The sequence below is a fragment of the Euprymna scolopes genome, chromosome 45, assembly GCF_053919585.1.
Source record: "Euprymna scolopes isolate OS-2025 chromosome 45, ASM5391958v1, whole genome shotgun sequence".
Classification (NCBI taxonomy): Eukaryota; Metazoa; Mollusca; class Cephalopoda; order Sepiida; family Sepiolidae; genus Euprymna; species Euprymna scolopes.
In genome coordinates, this window is record NC_136526.1 from 13,341,932 (window position 1) to 13,367,885 (window position 25,954).

Below are 25,954 nucleotides of genomic sequence, written 5' to 3' on the forward strand. Positions count from 1 at the left end.
AAATCTCAATACCCCTTATGTCAAATCTTGAGCCTGTAAGACTGAAAATTGACAGAGTAATTTGGTAGGGAAATGTACATAGAAAGACAGACATACACACACACACAAGTTCACTTTTATAGATATAGATTGGTGAACTGCTAAACCTTGTTTCCTTAACTGTACTATCATCATCATCATCATCATAGCCTTGAGTCTCTGAAGGGGCATAGGCCATCCACAACAGCCCATCAGCATCCACAGTCCTGGGCGATTCACCAGCTTCCCCCCAATAGTATCCAGTCTGCTTGGCGTCCGCCTGCCTCCAGGTCTCTTAAGCATCCTTTCAGCTTTGACCCCAGCACGTGATGCTTTTTGCAGCTTCTCGAGTTTTTGTAGATGCTTTTGTAGTGAGGAGTTCTTTTCTTGGGGTGAGGGTGCTAGTCGCACACCCAACCTTCCCAGAAGGTAGGTGGAATGCTCTTAGTCTGGCCTCTACCCGTCAACCTGTCCGACATGGGTGGCCCTATCAGGAGACGAATCTCTTGTCAGCTTGTCTCTTGGGGTAACTGAGACGCGCAAGCTTCTCCACCAATGCCAAGGTGCCACTCCCTTTGGGAAGAACTGTACTAACATGTAAGATTTAAATATAATGTGAACAGACATCTTGCTGCTCAACTCCCTACTTAATGTTCCGTGTGTAAATATGATCCCTAAATAATAATAGTCCCTTACATCTCTGTGGTAATTTCCCTTGTTTGGTCTGGTGCTGCCAGATCAGGCTTTCTGAAGATATTGGCTTCCTAACATAAAATACACCTAACATTGATTCTTTTTGTTTTTCTACTTCCTTTTGCAAAACTAAATTATGTTCTGCAAAAACAAGAAAACCCAACTTTTCCTTCTTCCTATTTCCCCTTTCTCTTTCTATCTCCCCCATTTCCTGACTGGTTTCCTAACTTAAAATGTACCAAACATTAATACTGTAACCCTTTTTCCCTCTCTCATTTCAAAACTCATTCATGTTCTGCAAAGTAGGAAACAAAAACGATAAAATCCACTATAAAACAACCAAACCAAACACTACAAACTAGCGATTGAAAATACAAAGATATTGAAGAATAAAAAATAACTGGATGCAACATGAATACTATTTTCAAAATCACTGGATTCGACATTAAATAAACCGAAAAGGGTTGATATGCCGTAAAACAACCAAACCAAACTAAACCAAACCCTTGTTTAAGGTGAATAAGAGTTTAAAAAAAGAAAAAAGTGAATTGTAGGATTGTTAAGAACGAATGAAAAAGGATGTAAAACAAGAACTGACTAAAGCATTAGATCAGCAATACAAGACTTGGTAGTTGTGGCGCTAAACAGGGTTAGCGGATTTGATCTCTGTAGCATTTGTTCATACCAAATTTCGAGGAGCAGGATGAGGGGGTTAGTAGAGGCAGTTCTGGATAGGAGGAAGCCGTTTTAATGTGAAGAACTTTTGAAGTGACACATCCTGCTTAAGATGGCAGTATATATATATATATATATATATATAATTTTGTATCTTTTTTTTTTTTTTTTTTTTTTTTTTTTTTCACGAGAAAAAACTAATTGATATCCAGGAGAAAACCTGGGAAGGCATGCACACTAGCCCAAGTGTTTGCTGACTTAGTGACCTTATTCCGTTTCCTGTAACACACGTGTAATGTTTGAGATATAAGGGTTTAGCAGTGCAAACCCTAAGTGTAAAAGCTTCATATCACAGTTATGCAAGATAGGTTAAGGGCCATTGAATGTGTGTGATAGTTTCAACAGTATCATCATCATCATCAAGATAAAGATTTTAATCTATTTCTTAGCTCCTGAATATGACCTTAAAAAAAACATTCACTGGTGAGGCCTCGTTTGAGAGCTGTGGGCAATGAGGAGTTGACCCTTAGTTACCATTGCTCCCAGGTCCACTTCGGCCTGGAAGGGTAATATCTGTTAAGGTCTCTGGTGCTATCAGATCAGGCTGTCTGAAGATATTGGTTGTTGTTGATGTTGTTCTATTTTTCCTTTTCCTTTGCAAAACTCAATCATGTTCTGCAAAGTCAAAAATAAAAACAATTTTCTTTTTCTTTTTTTTTTTACATAGAGGTCACCACTTATCAAGGCCCGGAAGCCACTTGGGGATAAAGGTTATTGTGTGTACAGTAATCAATGGGATAGTATCGGAGTAATCATTAGTATTGGAGATTTGATGGTGTCTTACTTAAGGGGACGGTTTGTCAGGAATTTGTTTATGTTGGACTTGAAGACATCCAAGTTGTAGTCAGGTGGGAAACAAGCAAACGGAAGAGAGTTCCACAGTCGTGCACTTCTAAGAAAGAAGCTCTGCTCATGGAATCTACGTTTTGATTTAGGCACAGATAAAGAGTGGGGAAAATCTTTGACAGTAGTTTCAGCTAGACGGGTGTTTATCGTGAAAGATTGGAGCTCAGACGAGCACTTCCCATGGAAATAATTTTCTTCTACAAAAAACAACCAAACCACAAATGCCATGAATAAATATTTGAAAATATAAAGAACTTGAATTTAAACTTTTTTCAAAAATGGTTGATGTACTATAAAACAGCCCAATCATCCAGGGTTTATATGCTGCCAGTGAAACGGTCACATTTGCTTTTTTTTTTCCAAGAAATTTTTTTTAGAAAAAATTGTTTTTTGGCGATTGTGAGTTTCTTTTCTAAAGCTGATTACTGAGTGAAAAATACTTTTTCAATCTTTACTTAAAAAAACAATAAAAAAAATAAAATGAGCGAAGTCAAATCATTTAAACACTAAAAGTTTTGGGACTTCTGCATTACACAGACGGCGCCATTCTTTTGTGTGTTTCACTAAACTGTCACCAGGTGACGCTTCTCAGAAAAAATTCTGTTATATATAATATATATAACTTTGTCAACCTTACAACAGGTGCCAGAAAAAAAAATTTAAACTATATTTTGTTACAGTGACAAGTATACTTCAAATTTTTCAGAAAAAAAGTTTTATTTAAATTAGTAGTGGAGGTACTCGGCGTTGCCCTTTTTTCTCTGTTTGTAAGGGGGGGGTAAAGTAAGGAATAACTCTGTTTAAAAATACAAACGATGTTAAACTTCTTAAAAAATCGGCAAAACCAAAAAAAAAAAAAGAAAAAAAAAAAAAACAAACGAACACAGCGAAAAGCGAGAGAAAAAAGAAATGGCATAAATAATCCTTTGATTCGTTTAACTCCATGGTGCGTTTCACCCAGTAGAATTAAAATTCCATTCCAGTTTTTTTAAGCAACTACGGAGTAAAGAAAACCCAAACCGGTGTTCCTTCGTAACTGTCTCTTGTGGATGATCCTGCAATGGTGTTAAGTGGTGGCGGGAGAAGGAGGAATTTATTAGAGAGAAAAGATTTTACCACTTTCATTGATCTTAACCGATTTTGGCTGTGAACTCTCAGCAGATAGAGTATAGGAATCTATGATTATCAAGGAAGTGGATTGGTAATAGGCCTATAACACACCTCAGATATTGTGCTACAGTTTGTGCATATGACATTTATATGAAATGTCTTGATTTTTAATCCTATTAAGGTCAAAATCAGAGTGGAAAAAAATGAGTTCATTTTATATAATATATATATATATATATATATATATATATATATAGGGATTATATTGCTTGGGGGGAAAAAATTCAATTTTATTTTAATTCAAAAAGTGTTTGGGGGGGGGGGGATAACCCAACGTTTCTTTAAAAAAAATGTTTTAACATTTTTTATGCTGACTTTTCAACAAATGTTTTACAATTATATATTGATATATTTTTTATACAACAAATGTTTTTACAATTATATATTGATATATTTTTTATACAATAAATGTTTTTACAATTATATATCGATATATTTTTTAGGTACTTGTACAGTTTAATCAAGACATAAAAAAATGAAAATATCGAAAAAAAAAAAAAAAAAAAAAAAGGTTATATTGTACGTATCCGTTTTGGACTGAAGATCTCCGAAAAAAAATTCATTTAATTTGATCGAGCAGTTTTTTTTTTTTACAGTGGAAAAACACGTTTTTATGAGAGCGCGTTGAAGTTAGCCATTATGGAAATTTTTAACATGCCACGGGGAGATAACTCTATGTAAAGCGACGACACTCCGTCCCCATCTTTAATAATAGCTTTTCTTCCTAAAAATCAAACCTTCTGCTCGGTATCATAACAAATTTTTTTTTGCTGTAAAAAAAAAAAAAAAAAAAATTACTTGATGAAATTAAGTGAAATTTTTTTTACAAGAACTTCGTTCCATAATGGATACGTACAATATAACCTTTTTTTTTTTTTTTTTTTTTTTTTTTCAATATTTTCATTTTTTAATGTCTTGATTAAACTGTACAAGTACCATTTTTTATACAATAAATGTTTTGGTTTTCAAATATTTTGTGTTTGAAAAAAAATCATCTGTGTTATTTATTTGCTGTGTTAGTTGACCAAGAAGAAAATGGAGTTATCGTCCTCTAATGCCATTCATGTAATGCAGAACTGCAAAGGATTTTTTTTTTTTTAATGAAGACTGTTTATAAAAAAAACACTGAAAGAAATTTGAATGTTTATACCTTTAAGTGTCAACATTAAATTCAGCGCATATTTAGAATTACACTTATTTAAAAAAAAAAATTTTTTTAATACAGAAAAATCTTTATGATGTACATACTCGTCACGGAACAAAGATGTCATATTCCAAAAATCACATAAGTTTTGGCTAGAAATTTTTCTATTTGGCTAGTAAACGAAAATATTTAGTTGCCAAAGGTCAACAAAAGATAAATTTGTCCGTAGAACTCTGACACCATGAATATTTGGAGATATAAAGAACCTGTATGAAAACTTTTTCCAAAATTACTGGATTCGGCATTTGAATGATCCAAAAAGATTGATATGTCTGAAAACAAAACAACAAAACCAAACACCATGAATAAATACTAGCTGGCAACCCGGTGTTGCCTGGTCATACAATATGCTTTAATTTATTCAGATTGCATATCTATTATTATAGAATCAATTTGTAGTATCTGTTCTTCAGATGCTGCACTTCCATTTCTTGTTCTCTTTCGGTGGAAGAGAAATCCTTCACGACTGAGACAATTTTTATTTTTGTACCTTTTCTCCACGTTAAAAAACGACCCTGGTGTCTAACTCTGTCCCGTGGGGAGGCATTGTAAATAGGTACAGTAGAACCCCAGGACACGACATTAAAAATTAGTAACAAAGTACAGTATATATACAGGTGTATATGATACACATGTATATAATCAAATAACACTGTAAGGCGGGGAAAATACCGTAATCAGGGTCTGGAAAAAAAATCATTGTCCCATTCTAACAACTTCTGGAAGGCCCCATAGAAGTCCTCTTGTATGAGCGTATCAGTGATCCTCATCACAGCCGCTTTCATCTACTCGATTATCTCATAACATTTTCTAAAGTTTTCCTTGAGCTTAGGAAATAACCAAAAGTCACAGGGAGCAAGGTCTGGGCTATAGGGAGAGTGAGGAACTGTCTTGATGTCCATCTTGGTCAAATAGTCTGTGACAAGGATGGAGGTGGACTGGTGCATTGTCCTGGTGAAAATGCCACTGACCCAATTTGAAGAGTGATGGCCTCTTCTGACGAAATCTCTTCCTGAACTCCCTTAAAACTTCAACATAGTATTCTTTGTCCAGTGGGAACCCAGTGCATGTAGATCATGTTCGTACTGTTAAAAGTTCCTTGGTGGATTTGCTCTGTCTGACCTTCTTGGGTCTGGGAGAGGCAGCATCCTTCCACTGGGAACTCTGTCTCTTAATCGCTTCTATAATATAAATCTCACCTGTCTGTTTAAATATATGTTTGTATGTCTGCCTAAAACTTTCGACAAAGGCGACAGATTTTCACAAGATTTGTATCGTTTTGAAGCTCGACACTTCGGACGACAAATATCGAAAAATTGGCTAAAAACATTAATTCCTTCACTCTCAACTGAGCACTTTTCTACAGGGAGGGGTCGCTTTTTTTTTTTTTTTTTCAATATTTTCGAAAGTCATCCCCTCTTTTCAATTGACGAGCATTAATTAAAACCTATGTCATTTCCGGTTTGGCGATAGACGCAACACCAAAGATGTCACTTTCTTTCTTATTTTTTTTTATATTCTTCAACATATACCTCCAAACACCCGGGCAACACCAGGCACCCAGGCTAGAAAAATAAAAATGTGTATGACCGGTTTTTTTTTTGGGGGGGGGGAGGTTCAATACAATGTTTGAAAGTTTTTATCTTTGTTGTACCAAAAATGATGTTTTGTATAATTCAAATGTTATTTATTTTTCTCTCTTCTCCCACCCAGTGCTTCACGAAGCCACGGGCACTGGTGATCCGGAGTTGGTTCAGCTAGCACTCAAGTTCCGAGATTACCAAAGATACAGCAAGCGCTCGGCTGGGATACCAGACTTGCTCCAAAAGTTGAAAGAAGTACGTAGTATTATTTTAAAAAATTTATTTTGTTAACGTCCTTCTTTTACAAAGACCATAATGTTGTCATTGCACATGCACTAAAGCAAAGGGAGGTCATCTGATCGAAATGTGTAAATAAGGTTTTTTTTGGGGTTTTTTTTTCAGAATACTTCCTTAGTGGCCTGGTAAGGCCACAGAGGAGACAACTGAAGCTGGCCTGCACGACGCTATATATATATATATATATATATATATATATATATATATATAAAGGAGATTAGAACAATAGTCTAAAGAGCTAAGTGTATTTTAATGTAACAGTGAAATTACTAGTTTCATTAAAATACAGGAAAGAAAAAGTGCTTGTTGTAATTTAGATATATAATAAGCTCGATAGGTAAATATCCTAGAGCTAATTCAATAAGGTGAAAAGCTATAGCAAACATCACATATGAGTATTTTAACCATAGTTCCTGATTTCAAAAGGCGAAAAACTAAAAGATACATCTGCCTTACTTTTAATGCTAGGTTTATTTATGGTGTCTTTTAGATTAAATAAAAACCCTTTAAAATTTGCTGACGAGGAGACCTTGTTTATTAAAAAACTATATGTAATAATTATTGTCCGTAACTTGATGTCTACCACAATAAAAACACGGTTTTCCGAAACGATCGTACAGATAATTGATTTTGTTGTTGTTCCTTCTTATGAAACGGATTTTTAATTTAATTATAATTTAATTTTTAAATTTTAAATTATCAATCACATTACTTAATATATATATATATACATATATATACATCACATAATTTTGTCCCATAGAACCGAATTTCGCTACCAGTGTGTGTGTATATATATATAATTATTTACTATAATACTTATTAAATACCTACAGAGACACAAGTGTTTTATCCTTTCGGAAATAATCAGTGCAGGGTGTCATGATTAATGCCAGTCGAGAGATTCGAACCCAGAAACAGAAACCATCTGGCTTTATTAGCAAGGACCTAATCCATTTGGCCACCGTTAACTGTGAGAAATATTGTTGAAATTTAAACATTTATTTGTTAAATGTTTTTAACGTCTGTCAGAGTGATATAATCATTATATGATGATCTGTGCATATCACCTGTTTTGGCAATTTTATATGTTCCGAACCTGTGATTATTGATCAGAATTCAACAAATGAAGGCTCAATGGAAAGGTAATGCCCTGAATTGTGTCCTGGGGTATGTGACATTTGCCCTGAAGGTCACACATTAAGGGGATCATCCTGAGCCTATTTTTAGCATTTTTTTGCAGCCATAAAATGTTTCAATCAATCATTTGTTTTCTTAGTTTTGCATATGAATTACAAAATATCTGATATTTCTCCCAGTCGAAAATCTTACACACCTGTGTGTGAGGGGGGGGGGTAGAAATTTAAACTATTCGGTCAACCACACTTACACACGCGTGTGTGTGTGTGTCTACATCCGCGCAGACATATATATATATGTTATTTATTTGTTTTTTCAATACGTTTTGAATGAATTTAATTATTTATACGAAAGTGCATTTTTACCTAAATGCGAGTTGGGAATAATTTCCTCTTGACCATTAGATAATTTTATTTTAAAAACAATATATATATATATATATAATTTTGTTTTATTAAAAAATTGTTTTCAACATACTATTCAAATTTTGCATTTTTTTATCCAACTCCTTAAGTTAGATAATTTTTTTTTTTTTTTTTTTTTGCAAAGTCGATTGTCTGAGCCACCCCCTCCCTCAGTTTACATTAAATTTAGTTCATTGTACGCCTCCGCCCCTTGCAAATAAACCTCCTGATAAAAAAAAAAATACTGATTTAATTTGAACATAAATTACATTGGCTACAGAGAGTTGTGTTTCTACCACTTTTGCTAGACTGCGCACACGCTCCGAATTTACGCATTCCCTTGCTTTTTTTGTATTTCGGCCATGACCGCCAGTGTCCGCAGTTGGCCAGGAATGGCAGTGACCACCAACGACAACCATAGTTAAGTGTGTCCTGCTAGTTATAAATATTTCTGAAAAAAAAAAACTAACTGTTCAGTAAATATTAAACATTTTATGTGTGGTCCTTAAAAAACGACCATGGGCATTAATTGGGTTAAGATCATGCCCAGGACTGCACGGAGTCGAATTTGGAGACTGCTTTATCAGAAAAAAATGGAGAGTTAACTTGTGTAATAACAGAAAACATTAATAAAGTAAAAGTGACGTTAAATGAATGTAGTATATATGAAACAATCACGTCGACACACTAGCTCCCGTTAGATGACCAAAGTTAAGCAACATTGAGCCTGGTCACTACTACGTTGGTGACTATTTGTGAATACCAGGCGCTTTATGTAAGAGGATGTCGGCATCTCTCTCTAAGAGCTGCAAAACCCTAATGTCATCATCTCCTCTGATCAGGATATGCAAGTGACTTGGGACGACTTATGAATTTCCTATTCCCTTTATACTACTTCCTTTAAAGAAAACCTGTTCAACCTACCTAAAATGAGTGTCATTACAATGCATGTATGCATAGTCTGTGTATGGGAAAAATGAGATGAGCTGACAAAATATGATTAAAGAGTTATCAATCTCTGTCTCTCCTGGTCAGTGTTTTCAAGTGAAGATCAAGTCGAATAAATCTCCTCTATCTCCCATTAGATTGTGTTCTTTGAAAGTATAAATAAGGAGCTTTTGAGCCATGGTAATCTTGGGAAGACAAGTAAAGACGGTAGTTTCCCCCATTGCTTTCCGTCTGGATTCGGGGGGGGGTGCAACTCCCCTAATGAGTTAATGATCTGGCAAGAACCAGTGTGTCAATGTGATTGTGTCGTACTGTATTTTATGTAATTAAAATTATATATCTAAAAATAAAAGCAAAACCAGACAAAAACTGTTAGATTGTGCAAACAGGAAAACCATGTTAAAAAAAAAAATTATCCAACTTAAGGAGTTGGATAAAAAAATTCAGACTCCAACTACTCTTAGATATCTGACTCCGAAACCCTGGTTAAATGTGCCCCCAAATACCAACCTGGAAATTTTGACGACTCTGTGCGGTACATACAGCACCTAGCCTTCCCAAATGGTCACCCATCTGATACTGGCCAGGCTCATTGTTGCTTAACTTCGGTGATCTGGCGAGAACCAATGTGTCAACGTGATTGTGTCGTACTGTATTTTACGTAATTAAAACTGATCGTTTTATTAGTTTAATAATTTCTTTTTTCTATTTAAGTCCCCAGATTTCTACGTGGAGATGAAATGGGAGTTTACCAGCTGGGGTAAGTAAACATTTTTCTTTTATCTCGATATAAAGTTAACAATATCTAAGCTTGACGGCACACTGTTCATTAATAATCTACTATTGTAACACCGTGTATCGGTCACTAGTGTGACTGCCATATTGTTACACAAATGTCCTGGGAACGGCAACCAATGTATGTTGGCCCTTCTGCTCCCCTGGTGGATGACTCTAGGCCCCGCCGGTGCTAGCAAACAATATTCAAGAAAACAATAAAAAATACTGTTGGGTTTCCCCCTCTCCATCTCGGGTCACAACGGCAACAGTTCTGAGGAGGATAGGAGAGCTTCTTGGTTTTTTTTCCCTACCATTTGCCATCTGTAATGCACTGGAAAATTAAATGGTGTCGTACCTCTTTTGTTGAGCTACCCATTTCTCGAGGTGACTTCTTCCTGTTAGATTCTTGTTGAGAAGTGTGGCCAACCTCGTCTTGATGTTTAAAACCGATCAACAACACACGACACAATTGTAATATATATAAGAATATCTTTATATGTGTATAGATTACTCATGTCTATAGAATTATGTTTGGCATTAAACAACCTACAGATGGTTGATATGCCGTAAAACAAAACAACCTAACCATGGTTGTTAGCAGGTACAAGAGAGAAACGGGTTAGTAGGAGAGTTCAGTGTTCATATGCACTTGTATTTATAGTAGTTGTAAAAAGAGTTTGATGTGGGGACGTAGATTAGATATTCGACAATCGTATTGAAAGAGAGAGGTTGTAGGAGTATGCATCCAATAGTAGAAATGGGACAATGGGTTAATACCTCATGGTAGGAAAGAGTATGTGAAAACAAGTTTTGACAAAAGGCACATTGGCTTGTGATACTCACATTAGCCTGCAACAAAGGCCTATGCGAATGTCTTCTGCCAGTGAAAGCCAAGGAGAAAGAGAAAGACGGTTTGCCGATTTTGCCTTTTATGTACTCGGTCATATGATTGAGAGCTGGCTTGTGATTGGACAAGCCAGGGAGAAAGTGGATTTCAAATCTCGAGCCGTAAGAATTTGCTCCTGCCTGTGATTGTAGCAAGTTTCGACTGCTACACACTACAACACTATGTGTATATTTATGTGGAAGTCTTTTTTGAAGGCTGAATGCATACCTGGAATTAGGTGTGGCATCTTCTCCCCGGGTGGTTCTCCATTCCTCGATGATGATTTCTTCCTGTTGGGTTCTGGTTGTGAAGGGTGGCAGACCTCGTCTTGATGTTTAAAGCAGATTAACCAACACGCAACACAATTGTAATATATATAAGAATATCTGAACTATTTTATTATACAAAATATTACGATTTAAAAATTAAAACCAACTCGTAATAAAAAAAAAAAAAAAAAAGGCTTAACTAACCCTAGCTTGTTTTAACTAGTGCTGGGGAAGAAGGGGTGCTCCCCCCTTTTTACAGAGAGACAAAATATGTGCTCACCCTATGCTGTCACTGACGAAGAAAAAAAAATGAGTTTTGTCGAATTGCATTGTTGCCCCCACTTCCCTGTATCCTTCCACGAGTAACCAAATCAGCTCCTAGCGATGGGGGGGGGGGTGACAACACAGCGGGACTTGCGACATAGTGTCACACTATTATATAAAAGAGACTTTGTGTGAGTTTGTTCCCCGTGGACTCCACAACAGCTGGTTCAATTTCTATTGAAATTCACACAAAGGTACTTTATCTGCCTGGCAGTATTCTTAAATAGGTTTTGCTTCGAAATGTCATCGATAACTATCGATAACTGATAATCAAAAAAATCCAATAAAAGAAGGAACAGACGATTTTGACTAAAGTTAACGCTTTATACAGCCTAACATCACAAGTGCGTTTGAAAAAGTTTTTTATCGCACAAGCAGAAAGGTTCATTATATATAAAAAATAATTTTATCAAATCAACAGTATTGTGGCCCAGGTCACTGCAGGAAGTCATGTGACGCTTCCTCTTGCAATGGGTCCCCAACTAAGGCAGGCAATCAATTGATTTGATTGACAAATGGGTGACTTTTTACCGATTTTGATGACAATATGGGAGTGCGAAACATTTTTTAATAATCATTCAATCCTGGGTAACTTTGGGTCTCCCAGCTAGTCCATATAATAATTAGTTTTGGGATGATTAATCTGAATCAGAAATCAGAAAAATCAGAACATTTTGGGGTATCGGAATTGGAAAAATTTGTGTCTATTTTCCGATGCCAGAAACGATTCTTTTAATTATATTTTTTCTTATTTAATTTTGTTTTTAAAAAAAAAAAAAAAATCTTTCATTACTGGTATAAATGATAAAATAATAAATGTTTATTGATTTTAAACTTCCAGTAAATTAAAATCTATATAACATCCCTATTACACAAGCATGTTTTTATGCACATTTAACATGTTTTTATGGTAATCACGACAAAATAACATTTTTATAGTTAAATATTTAGAGAAAGAATCGGAATTGGTAATTGTATCAGAATCAGAAATTTAGTACAGAATCGGTAATTGTATTGGAATTTTGAAACATATTGGAATCGTCCTGTCACTAATAACGATACACAAAAGTAACTTCATATTTATACATGTGTTGTCAGTTTCCAACTCCCTTTTTTTAAATGATGGGATCATCCCATCAGCAAAGATGGTAATTAATCTGATGTCACTAAGGTAAAAAATCCCAACTTTACCCATTTTATCTATTTCTTTCTTTTTGTTTTTTTTTTTCTGAGGGTGGTACATCCTACCAGATGCCAGACAAATGCTAACTATTTCAGAGACTCTAACCAAGAGTACTTTTTCTATGTATACGATTCATCCCTAAATTAATTAACTGATTGTATTGTTTTCATCGGACTATTGTTCTCGTCTTGATTGTTATTTGTGCAATGTTTCGGTCGGATTGGCCTCTGACCTTCATCAGGCGTGCTGGTCGCCATCTTGGAGTTGTTTTTGTTTTTTCGCCATGGTTTTCTATGTACAAAAATTTTTTTTTTATTTTTCACACATATGAAACCATTGCAAAAAAAACAAAAACAACTCCAAAAATACGAAACCATCTACAGAGCCAGTAACTTCCTCCTTTTTTTTTCCAAGATGGCGACCAGCATGCCTGACGAAGTGTTATTGGTGCACCGAAACGTTACACAAATGACATTCAAGATGAGAAAAATAGTTCCATTAAAACAAGTAATATAAACAATCAGCTATTGTTATCATTTTGAGTGTTATTTGTGCAATGTTTCGGTTGGTGTAGCCTCCGACCTTCATCAGGCATGTGGGTTGCCATTTTTGAAAGAAAGGAGAAAAGTTATTGGCCCTGTAGATGGTTTTGTATTCTTGGAGTTGTTTTTTTTTTTTTTTTTTTTGCGGTGGTTTCGTATGTGTGGAAAAATTTAGAACCATAATTAACTGATTATTATGAATTTTGAAAACAACTGCTAAGCATAAGGGTAGGTAATGTGATCTGTATTTAGTTTTATGCAGAGGAAGCAAAAGATAACCATTTGCAAAAATTTGAGATACCACTGATTTCTTTTTTGCATTTGTGAAATTTTACCAATGGGTGTTTAAACATAATAAATGTTCTCCAAATTTCAGTTTCTTTGGAGTATTTTTAAAAAGTTTTTAGGGCCCATAATATGGCCGCAACATCTCATTTGAAGATTCAAATATTTCAGATTTGCATGAAATTTTATCTATAACAGAATTAAACAAGATTCCATTATTAAGACCCCCCCTTAAGCCTTAAATTTGAGACCTTTTCTAGAATCAAGATTATGTACTGGATTTTGATAAAAGTTAGAATAAGGATTCTAGACATAGTGTTTAGTAGCATTATATTCTGATTTTGATCCTTGTAACAATAAACTAGTGGGACCTGTGGAAATTCCACAGGGGACTCCTTCATATGCAATATATTGATGTTGGCAATCTGTAGACGTTCAGATGTTAGTGTAGCTTTTTTGTTAAAACTGCAAAAGTATTAATCTAAGCTAGCAGGGACGCCCGGCAAAGCCCAGTCGTAACGGACGCTTAAATATATTTTAATTCTTGCAGATTTCGTATATCTATAAAAGTCAGTGTCTGTGTGTCTGTCTACATTTCCCTATGCAATAACTCTGTCAATTTTCAGTCTACAGACTCAAAATTTGATATACAGGGTATTGAGATTTGGGAAAATCTTTGCAATCCATTTTCGGACAGAAATTTGACTGTTAAGGGGTCAAAGTTCAATGATTTGACCTTGGAGAACTCTACCAAACTCCTCCGCCAATTTTGGGTCTAAACACTTAAAATTTCAGATATAGATTCCTTGGACATGGATCTAACTTAATAACTTGATTTGAGCCCAAAACAATAAATGTTAAGGGGTCATAACAGGGGTCAAATTAAAAAAAAAAATTGCAGTCTCTACCAAATTACTCAAACAATTTCTGGTCTAAACATTTGACATTTTACATAAAGGTTATTCAGAGATGAAGCAAGCTTTTTAATTGGTTTGGGTCGAAAATTTGAGCTACCAATATATAAATGTATGTTTGCATGTTTGCCTAAAACTTTCGACAGGCGACGGATTTTCATAAGATCAGTATCCTTTGGAAGACGACAAATACCGACAAATTGGCTAAAAACATTAATTTCTTCACCCTTAACTGGGCACTTTTCTACAGGGAGGGAGTCACTTTTTCCGCCAATATTTTCGAAAGTCATCCCCTCTTTTCGATTGTCTAGCCTTAATTAAAACCTACGTCATTTCCGGTTTGGCGGTGGTCAAAGACGTCAGGTTTTTTTCCCTGTTCTTTTCCTCTTTTATGGATTTGAGTCTGCTTCCCTACTACCACTTTTTTTTTTCTTTGCTCAACATACACCTCCAAATTGAAAAGGCTAGATTTCTGGCGTTATAACATCTGTGTCCTCCTGGGCCCATCAATAATGTGTTTGCTTACTTAAGTTATGTGAGTTCACACCCAGCACACGTTATTTTTTTTTTCTTTGCTCAACATACACCTCCAAATACCTGGGCAACACCAGGCTGAAATGCTAGTATTATTATAGAGTTAATGTCCTATCGATTTTTTTCTTTGTTTGTTTTTTTTTTTGTATATTATAAAGTTGCAATTTCAGAAATAAAAAAATATATATCCATATGACTTAGGTGCATTAGCTTGAATTGAAACCAAAATAAAAACATGGAAAAAAAAATGTTCTGTTTGAAAAAGCTAAACTTCTTGCGTTATAACATCTGTGTCCTCCTGGGCCCATCAATAATGTGTTTGCTTACTTAAGTTATGTGAGTTCGCACCCAGCACACGTTATTTTTTTTTTTATTTTTTTTTTTTTCCGCTTACAAAATTTTGCTTGCTTTTGGTTTCAGTTCTGGCTGATGGCACCCAATTCCCGTTTTTTTTTTTTTTTTTTTTTAAACAAACAGGCTATGTTATCCCTCTTCCCCTAGTTATATATGTATGTGTGATTACCTGCAAATAACCTCCTTTGAATAGACTGTCTAGTCGTTAACTCTAGTAGGTATCTTGAGTAGGCAGCTTCTGGGTAGTTGAATGGTGACCATTAACAAAGACTAGAATCTGAGAGTCCGTTTAGGGATAAACAGATTCCAGATGGAAAAGAGTGCAGTCAGAACCAGTTTTCAGGGGATGAGACAATTGGAGTTAAACGTTTGATGATTCAATTGGCTTAAAACTTTAAATTTTAGACATTTTCTAGAATCAAGATCGTATAATCGTTTTGATAACAATTATAGGGTTTGTAAAGACTTAAAAAGTCCTTGAAGTTTGGCTTATTTCTATTATTTCCTTAAAAAATCCTTGAAAATATGGAAAATGTCTTAAAAATTTCTTTAAAAGGCCTTGAAAATTGTATTCCTTATGTCCAGTAAACATTTGTGTCGAAAAATTTTTTTTTTTTTTTACATAGGCATTCCCACTTATCAAGGCCAAGAGGCCACTCGAGGATAAGTGTTAAAGAGTGTACAGTAAAAATTGGACAATATAGAAATCGTTAGTAATGGAGATTCGGTAAATTTGTTAACTTATATGGAACGGCTCATCAAAAACTTGTTTACGTTAGACTTGAAGATAACCATATTGTAGTCAGCTGGAAAGCAGGAAAACGGAAGACAATTTCAAAGGTGTGCAGTTCTAAGAAAGAAGCTTTGCTCATGGAATCTACGTTTAGGTTTAGGCACAGATAAAGAGTGGGGGAAATTAGTGATAGTGTTTTCTGTTAGACGGGTGTTTCTTGTGAAAGTTTGGCGAGTGGGGGGGGCATAGATTGGAGCTCAGCCGAGCACTCGGCATGAAAATAACGATGCATCAGAGACAAACTCGCAACATCTCTTCTGTGAGAAAGAAGTTGCAGAGAAGAGAAAAGGACATCCCCTACGAGGCTACGAAGTCGTTTTTGAACTCTATCAAGGCAGGGTAAGTCATTTGTAGCAGCTCCTAAAATCGAAATAAATACTATTAAATTATTTTGGAAGAATTTTTGGAATATAACATTTTCGTTCCATGGCGTTGTAACGATTTCTCCGTATTTTTTAAAAAATAAGTGCAATTCTAAATATGCACTGAATATAAACATTAAAATGTCTTCACATGTCTTTTAAACAACCTTCGTTAAAAAAAGAGTCTATTGTTCTATTAAACATTTGAAATTTTACGTAAAGGGTATTCACACATGCAGCAAGCTTCTTAAATCAGTTTTTGGGCGAAAATTTGGCTGCCAAGAGGTCAAAGTTGAAAGAGTTGACCTTTGCAGATTCTACCAAACTCCTCCACCAATTTTGGGTCTAAACACTTGAAATTTTAGATGTAGATTACTTGGACATGGGTCAAACTTTTTACTATATATACACATATATATATATATATATATATATGTGTGTGTGTGTGTGTTCGTCAATCGGAGCCGATTATGACCATAGACAACAAGTTGTGTGTCCGCAGGTGGCTGATCAGTCCAATCTGGGCACGGAAGCCCCTGCTACATGTTGGACACCAGTGGCTGAAGACAGCCACTTCAGCATCTTGGGCTTTTCGTGCAGCGCGCTTCTCTTTTGCAGATTCAGTTTGTCTTGCCTCCACAAGCAGAGAGCCCTCGTGTACCAAGCGGCGCCAGGTTGGCCTGTTGGAATATATATATATATATATATATGCATGCACACAGGGCTCTACGGACAAATTTATCTTTAGTTGACCTTTGACAATTAGATATTTTCGTTCATTAGGAAAATAGGAAAGATTCTCGCCAAATCCATGTGATTTTTAGAATATGACATCTTCATTCTGTGACAAGTTTGTACATCATAAAGATTTTCTTTGTATTTTTTTTTTGATAAGTGTAATTCTAAATATACAACAAATTTTATGTTGATACTTGAACGTATAAACATCCTAATTTCTTCAGATATTTTTTAAACAGCCTTCGGTTAAAAAAAAAAAAGTATTAAACTTTTATTGTTTAAATAATTTAACTTTGTTTTATAAAAAATAAAAAAAGGTGAAAAGATATTTTTCGCTCAGTAGTGAGCTTTGCAAGACTGTCAGTGAAAGAAATACAATCGACAAAAGATAAGCGTTTCATTATTTCTAGCTGCCACTTTGAAAAATCACTCACAAATGTGACTGTTTCATTCGCAATGTAGAGCCCTATATATATATATATATATATATATTAGTGTTAGGACGATTCCTAAATTTTTTCTGATTCCGATTCCAGGAAAATGTTGATTAACAATTCTGATACCAAGTACGATTCTGATTCTCGTGGAATTTTGTGTTGATACTTGATATAAACATTTGAATTTCTCCAGATGTCTTTTTAAAACATCCTTCGTTAAAAAGAAAAGTATATTGTTCTATTAAACTTTTATTGTTTAAATAATTTGACTTTATTCGTTTTATTTAAAAAGCAAATAAAGGTTGAAAAGATATTTTTCATTCAATAATGAACTTTTGAAGATTTTCGGTGTAAAAAACACAATCGCCAAAAGATAAGTGTTTTATTATTCCTAGTTGACACTTAGAAAAATCATTTGCGACCATTTAACTCGCAACATAAAGCTTTGTATAACAATTGTGATCGCTAATAATATTAGCGATCATGATTGTTAATAATATTAACGATCGTGATTGTGTGGCGGAAATTGTGGGAATGTAGGCTTACCTCTTAAACGGCCTCGGTGTGCGCTTTGCCGATGCTGAAAAGGGTCCAAGATGGCGCATGCAGCCTTATATAACAATGCAGTCTTGCAGGATCTCGTGTGCTCTCGCGCACGTATGCAAATTTGGAGGACTTTTATAAAAACAGGCCACTGGAGCAGACGGGACAGACGTGAAAACGAGTCTACAGAAAGTACTGGCGAACGACGCTGCTGCAGTGAGCTGAGGTTTTGCGTACTCTTTTTTTTTTTTTTCTTTGCAACAACGGATTTTTAATAATATTAGTGATGATGGTTGTCAGTAATGTTAGCGATTGTAATTAAAAACAGTTTTGTTTTTGTATAAAATAAATGAAATAATAGAAAAGGTTTTTTATTTCAGTTCCGTTGGTCTCTCGGGTGTGTCCTAGTGATGTTTACAGAGTATGGAAATGTGGTAAGTATTCTGTCATTGTTTAAATATTTACCCTAACCCTAACCCAACACGTATGCTGGAGGGGAAAGGGAAAAATTGCTTTGAAATATCTTCTTTTTTTTTTTTTTTTTTTTTTTAAATTTATTGAGTATACAAATGTATTTTATTTTGTATTTTAAAATTAAACTATAAACAAATTATTTATTGGAAGTACATTTTTCTAAATCGAAATTATATACACAAACACACACTATCATTGTGTAATGTTGTACACACATTGTGGCCTCAGTCGAAAAATGGACAAAAGAACAGGAAATAACTCCGACTCGCTTTTTGGTTTGTACAACGGCATTTATTTGTACGTCATTACAGCCGTGACGTCATCCATGTGATGTAAAACGTTCTCCAGGTACCTCGAGATTTTGAACGTTACCCCATCTTCCTCAAGATCTTTGTCTTTCTTTTTGTTTTATAGTCTCCTCTCCACCATACCAGTGACGTCACTTTTCATACATCTACACACTGTGTTACAAGTGGAAATGGTTATCGATTAAAAAAAAAAATTTCTTTGTTTTTCCTACATATTTTCAAATTTAGTCTAACCAACAATACATTTTTTATTCTCCGATGAGAAGTTCTTATCTTTGAAAATACTCGAATCAAAGATTAAGAATTTTTATTTCTTACTTTAATTCCTTGTTTGAATATTTGCTAGATCAATAAATATTGTAATTTAATTTTATTTTCATCAGTTTTTCTTCTTTTCTAATTGCTCTATCTAGTATGTTGAGCTTTCTATTCTTGCGATAGATTCTAATATAAAAATATTTATCTTTGTAATTTCTTTTATATAACTATATTTTCAAATATTATTTCATACCGACAGATGCTAATGTTTTCTGCTTATGCAGTCATCAGTGTAGAAAGTGATAATTACTGCTGGTCAGGAGATTGGCATAAAGCTACAAAGCCACTGTTGGTTTTGCAGGCTAGCGTCTCATTCATTCATTCATTCAAGTGGTGTCCTGTCTGCTACAGGCATTGACAGCCATGACTCTCCATCTATCTCTCTCCCTTGAGGCATTCATGAATTTATTGTTTCTCATCATTCACAACCCCATTCAAAGACAGAGTACCACGCGTTTGACAAGGCAGTGTCTGGTTAAGCACATTGAAGTACAAGAATACATTTGAACAAAAGGCAAGACTTTATTCTGGAAGTACCTGTAAATAAATGTCTGTTTTAACTGAAAAAAAAAAAAAAAAAAGGAAGTAAAATTCTTCCCTTGGGTCCCTTGCCTGGCATAGTAGTTCCCCATCTCTCTCTCTCTCTTTAGGCATTCATGAATTCATTGTTGCTCATTATTTTTGATATTGCCCAGGTATTCAATGTATGTATCTCGCTGTCATCCTCTGCTGCTTCTACTTACGATCTTTCCCATTAAACTAATCCGTTCAATTGCACTTTTTCTGTAGACATGACCCATGAACCTCATTTGTCTTTTCCGTTCTATTTTATTAGAGACCTTTTCGGTGTTTGTTATTACTATGTATTCTATACATACATATATATTTATAGTTATATTTGTAAAGAAGTGAACCATAGCGGAAATTCAGTCGACTGAAATAAGATGGAAAACGGGGTGAGGAAAAGAAAAAAAATTGGGGGAAGTTACATGTAACAAATGTATAATTTAGTAAAACAAATAAGTCGATTAAAAACAAGATCGTTAAAATACACCCGAAGCACTTTTCGTAGTCACAGTTTCGCTTGGGTAGTCAGTTTTTTTTTTTTTTTTTTTTTTTAACCTCCTCTCCGCTCTTACTCCATTCCACTACCAAATATTCTAAAAAAAATAATAATTTGCAGACTTATGACCCTTGAAAAGTTAGTCTGAACGAAAAGCGCTTCGGGTGTATTTTAACGATCTTGTTTTTAATCGACTTATTTATTTTATTGAATTGTACATTTGTTACATGTAACTTCCTCCATTTTTTTTCTTTTTTTTTTTTTTTTCCTTTTCCTCACCCCGTTTTCCGTCTTATTTTAGTCGACTGAATTTCCGCTATGGTTCACTTCTTTACAATTATTCTAAAATTTTGATAATCGAATAAAGATATATATATATATATATATATAATTAAACTGATTTGAGTTCTGACATGGCTAAACAAATTATACCAAACAAAGTGAATTATTCTCAATTTTCTATTGCTGTTTCATCATTGGAAACTATTTAATTAAAGTTTGAATTTTACTGTCAATAGTCAAGCCTCAGGAGAACAAGGAAAGAAAAAAAATTGAATTGTATAGAGTGGAACGATAAATTTGTCGCCCTAAAAGAAAACAACACTACGGCTTTATTTTAAAACTTTTATTAAAAAAATCAATTTGGGTAACTTGATTATGTAGTAGAGCTGACATCTATTCAATGTAGCCGTCTTCAGCCTCAATCACTGCCACGATATGGGTTCTCAATTGGGAGCATGCCTTTTTCACAAGCGCTGGTGGGAGCTTGGTGAAGACTCACTGGATAATGGTGATCAGGTTGGTTTTCGTGTTGTGGGAGGTCATGTTGGTGATATTCCCGATATGTGACCAAACGAAGTAGTTCTTCAGGTTTGGGGAGGAGAGGGGTCACGTGAGAAGAGTACAAAGTTGTAGCAATCCTTCTGAAGTCAAACCTGGGTCTCTTTGGACTTGTCGGCCAGCACCGAGTCTTGCTACTACACCCGGGGTCTGCCAGCAGCCACCTGATTGCACCACACTCTTAAGCACATCCAGGTACACTGGTGTTGACTTTCAAGCTGACTTCAAAGATTTTTTTTTTTTTACATTTTCACCCCAAACAAGGCAAATTGCCACTTTGGTATAGGGAGCTACTATCAGGGGCAGCAACTACTGGGGTACTATGTAGGGATTTGGGCAGCAAGATGTCGGTTCACGTTACACTTGAACTTCTGCACGTCAGTACTGTTGGGGAAGCAGGGACCTGGAATGGAATTCCAAAGTCTAGCGGTTCTGAGGAAGAAACTATTGGAGTAGAAAGATCTTTTACATCTAGAGATCTCTACAGTGTGGGGGTGGGATTTAGCAGCCTGTCGGGTTTGTCAAGGGTGCTCACGTCGTGGGGGCACAAGTGATTGCAGTTCGTCAGAGCATTCACCACTAAAATACTTGTAGAAAAGGCAGAGGGATGCAACATTGGGACAGAGGCTGAAGCTTAGATGCCAGTTCAGGGCCTATCAGGTTTGCGATTCTCTTTTGAACCTTGTCAAGGAGCGAGAGACTAGTAGCAGATGTACCAGCCCAAATGTGACAGCAATACTCCATACATGGGCGAATGGTGGCCTTATAGAGGTACAGGATACTTTCGGGTGTTAGTAGTTGTCTAGCACGGTAGAAAGAGCCCACCTTTCTTGCAGCAGCCCTGGCAATGCCTTCAATGTAATTGTTCCAATTCATGTTTCCTGTGAACGTTAGGCCAAGGAGTTTGAAAGATGTACTCTCAGATAAAGATAAAGAAAGATGTGAGGTGGCATGAAGTGGCCCTTACTTGAAACCATGCCAAAGACCGAAACCATAGCTGAAAACTTCGTTGAGCTATACCCTCAAGAGTTGAACCGTCTAGATTTGCATTTTGAGGGTGCTGGCAATAGTTCTGTTGTAATAACTTGGATTGGTAGAGAGCATGCGTTGTACAGCGACGCATCTCCGATCTTGCTTGTTAAACATTGTGTCACTTTCAAACATAATAGAAGGCTCCTGTCGTTCTTGGAATTTGTACACAACTGGCCAACTAGTAGATGGTCTGTAACAAAAAAAAAGATTGGTTTTCATCAAACGGAAATGGAATCATGTAGTCTTTTCTATGGTGACAGTTTTATCATACCACCCTGTATTTATAAAATTTGTACAAAGTACAAATCATAATTCATGATATACGTGTCGAAAGTTGAATTTGATTGTTTACAGGTGAAATCCTATCACACAGTCCTTTTGCGGGTCTTTGGAACTCCCTTCCGGGATTCTGCTTTCCCAACTGCAACGATATGCAGAAGTTCAAGTGTAATGTCAACAAACATCTTTCTACTCATCTCCCTTCATAATGACCCCGCTAATTAAGTCCCTGATAGTAGCCCCCTGTTTTAAAGTGGCACTGTGCCTTGTTTGGGGTGAAAATTGAATAAAAAAAAAAAAATTCTAAACTGTGTCAGTCGGCACCAGGTATTTGTACTGGACTAGTCACTGAAGTGTGGTGTCTGCACAGATGCTGCACTCAAATTAATTGTCCTCAGTCAATGGAGGGGGAAACCCTTCTATACTAAGGCAATTTTATTTTTGCAGAATCCCCTTTTGAAGGAAGCTGGTTATCTCCCACATTAAATCGACCTTGTGTCACATTTTGTTTTGTGGGGAAACAAATAAATAACCAGTCCTTATTCTAAACGGTTAACATCTAAATGGAATTTTCCACTCTCTGCTTAATTCTAACCTTAAGTGAAAAATGTGTTTTTTTTTACATTGTTTTTACACACCTAAATATTGTTACACTTTTCCCCCCTTTTCTGTAGGTTCCAATGTCCGAATTGATACAACATTGTTGGGTTTTGACAGTATGAAATGGCAGAGAGGCAGTCGAAGTTATATCTTCAAAGGAAGAAGTAAGTAGATGTTATTTGACTTTCTAAACTTTTTATTACTTGGGGGTCACCACTTATCAAGGTCCGAAGACCACTCGAGGATAAGAGTTAATGAATGTAAGATAGTAGTGTAGTAATCGTTAATGATGTAAATTGGGTAGAATTTGATTATTTATGGGGACGGCTCAACAAGAACTTGTTTACATTGGATTTGAAGGCTACCATGTTGTATTCAGCTGGGAAGTAAGCAAGGAGAACAGTGTTCCACAGACAAGCGGTCATTGGAAGATAGATTTGTTCATGGAATTTGCATTTAGATTAAGGCACAGTTAGAGAGTGGTGGAAATCATATGCAGGGCTTTACATTGCGAGTGAAACAGTCGCATTTGCGAGTGATTTTTCAAAGTGGCGACTGGAAATAATGAAACGCTTATCTTTTGGCGATTGCATTTCTTTCACTGACAATCTTACAAAGCTCACTACTGAGTGAAAAATATCTTTTCAACTTTTTTTTTTTCTTATAAAACAAAGTTAAATTATTTAAACAATAAAAGTTTAATAGAACAATATACTCGTTTTTTTGTTTTTTTAATGAAGACTGTTTAAAAAGATATCTGAAGAAATTAGAATGTTTATACGTTCAAGTATCAACATAAAATTTGTTGTATATTTATTATTAAAAAAAATACAGAAAAATATTTATGATGTATATACTCGTCACAAGAACAAAGATGTCATATTCTAAAAACCATGTGGGTTTGGTTAGTAACTTTTCTATTTGGCTAGTAAATGAAAATATTTAGTTGTCAAAGGTCAACTATAGATAAATTTGTCCGTAGAGCCCTGTATATATAGTGGTTGTACCTATTTACAATGTCTCCCCACGGGACAGAGTTAGACACCAGGGTCGTTTTTTAACGTGGAGAAAAGGTACAAAAATAAAAATTGTCTCAGTCGTGAAGGATTTCTGCTCCACCGAAAGAGAACAAGAAATAGAAGTGCAGCATCTGAAGAACAGATGGTATTTATTTGCTCCCCCACCGAGCAAATTAGGCACAAGGCCGATTTTTAATGTGAGGAGTGAAGGGAGGGGGAAGGGAAAAAGGGGACCAGCTCCCGAGAGGTGGGAAATGGGAGCTGGTTAATGGTCAGGCATGTGGGGTTGCCCCCACATCTGGTCTTTGCTAGTCATAGCTAGTCATAGCTTGCAACATCTGAAGAACAGATACTACACTTTGATCTTGTCCCGAAGGCCAAGTAAGATTTAAATCTATATATATAGTGGTTGTAGCTAGTCAAGTGTTTTTGTGAGAGTTTGGTAGGTGGGGGAATTTTAGGACATACCTAGCTCTTATACAGATAGAGGATTGTATTGGCAGTGAGATACCTTCTGGAGCAGTAGAGTGATCCAACCATTTTTCCAGCGATCTTAGCAACAGATTTGATGATGTGTTCCATTTCAGCTAAGGAAATCAGTCCCAGAAGCTTGTCAAGACCTGGAGCTTCCCCCAGACGAGAGCCAGTCATGCCAATTGAGACAAGGTGGTGGGTGGGAGAAATTATTATGAAAAGAGAGAAGCTTGGTTTCTGATGCATTAAAATTAACTAGCCACCTTTTTCCCCACTGCACCACGTTCTTAAAATCAAAAGGGAGAAAATCAGAAAGATCTTGGTGTTTGCTGGCTTTTGAAGTTTTGTCATAGATTGTGGTGTCGTCTGTATAAATGTTTACAAATGATCTGAGATAATTTCTTTGATTTTTAGACCTCCATGTTAATCGGAAGAATTTATATTTTTGATAGTTTCTGTTAAATTTCTGATTTTCCAAAAATTGGTATATTAGCCTTTCATAAAATTTTCACACCATGAAAATGAAAGTAAGTTGTTTTTAACCAATAAAAAAAAAAATAAATAAATAAAAAAAATCAATAGATCTGATTGGATTCCACAATAGAAGCAAAAGATTATCCGATCTTGGTGAAATTTTCAGTGTTTATGTTAATACTAGTCTGGATGCCCAGCATTGCCCAGATGTTTGGAGGTGTGTGTTGAGCAAAAAAAAAAAAAAAATTTGTAGTAGGGTTGTGATGTGTTTGCTGTTATGTTCATCACCAAACCGGAAGTGGTGAAGGTTTAAATTAAGGCTAGTCTATTGAAAAGAGAGGATGACTTTCGAAAATATCGACAAAAAAAGCGACCCCCTTCTTATAGGAAAGTCCCAATTGAGGGTGAAGAAATTAATGTTTTTAGCCAATTTTTTAATATTTGTCGTCCAAAGGTTTGAGCTTCAAAGTGATATCGATCTCGTGAAAATCTGTTGATGTTACAGAGTCTTAGCTTTGTACGACAGCTAAGTCTCTCTCTCGGTTCAAAATGTTGAGATCCAGCAACAAGCAAGAGCAAGATAGCCAGCAACAAGTTAAACTGCAGACCAGCTTAATGCGGGTACTGGTCTCCCGCTTTATGGTTTTTTAAATCAGAGATTTGCTTCTCCTAGAAAGGTTGCCTTCACCACGGCTTATGGGAGTCCTCTCCACCTCAGCACACACATACATACACCCAAACACACACGGTGCTAGTTGGCCGTTGACCTCGAAAAAGGGTTCATTCACCCTATGAAAGGTTTTGTTTTTAATCCTTCAGGGAGACTAGCCGCCCTCCTCACCAAGCAAGTCTGGTGGAGGAACCAGTTTAGTCGCCGGTGATCCGACCACGAAGCAGGTAGTACTGGGTTAGATGATACCAGTAGCATATGACTTTAATTTAATTAATAAATATAAATTTAGGCAGGCATACATACATAAAAAGACAGTGGGTATTTATATTATAGATATATTTATTTTATTAAAAACTGAAACAAGGTTCGCGCAGATTTGAAAACTCTTTATTTTAATTATCACCTTGAAAATCTAGAAAAT

The 25,954-nt window shown here is 35.5% G+C and overlaps 1 protein-coding gene across 2 annotated transcripts in view; it reads left to right on the forward strand.

Annotated features, from left to right (window-relative positions):
- Nucleotides 1-25,954, forward strand: part of LOC145269263 (ankyrin repeat domain-containing protein 13D-like) — a 148,788-nt gene that overhangs the window by 56,895 nt on the left and 65,939 nt on the right. For both annotated transcript variants that reach the window (XM_080124888.1, XM_080124889.1), the window contains exons 3-6: nucleotides 6,380-6,504; nucleotides 9,753-9,798; nucleotides 18,360-18,413; nucleotides 22,968-23,057. In XM_080124888.1, the coding sequence (XP_079981014.1) occupies nucleotides 6,380-6,504; nucleotides 9,753-9,798; nucleotides 18,360-18,413; nucleotides 22,968-23,057 (315 nt within the window). The remainder of the gene's footprint in view (nucleotides 1-6,379; nucleotides 6,505-9,752; nucleotides 9,799-18,359; nucleotides 18,414-22,967; nucleotides 23,058-25,954) is intronic.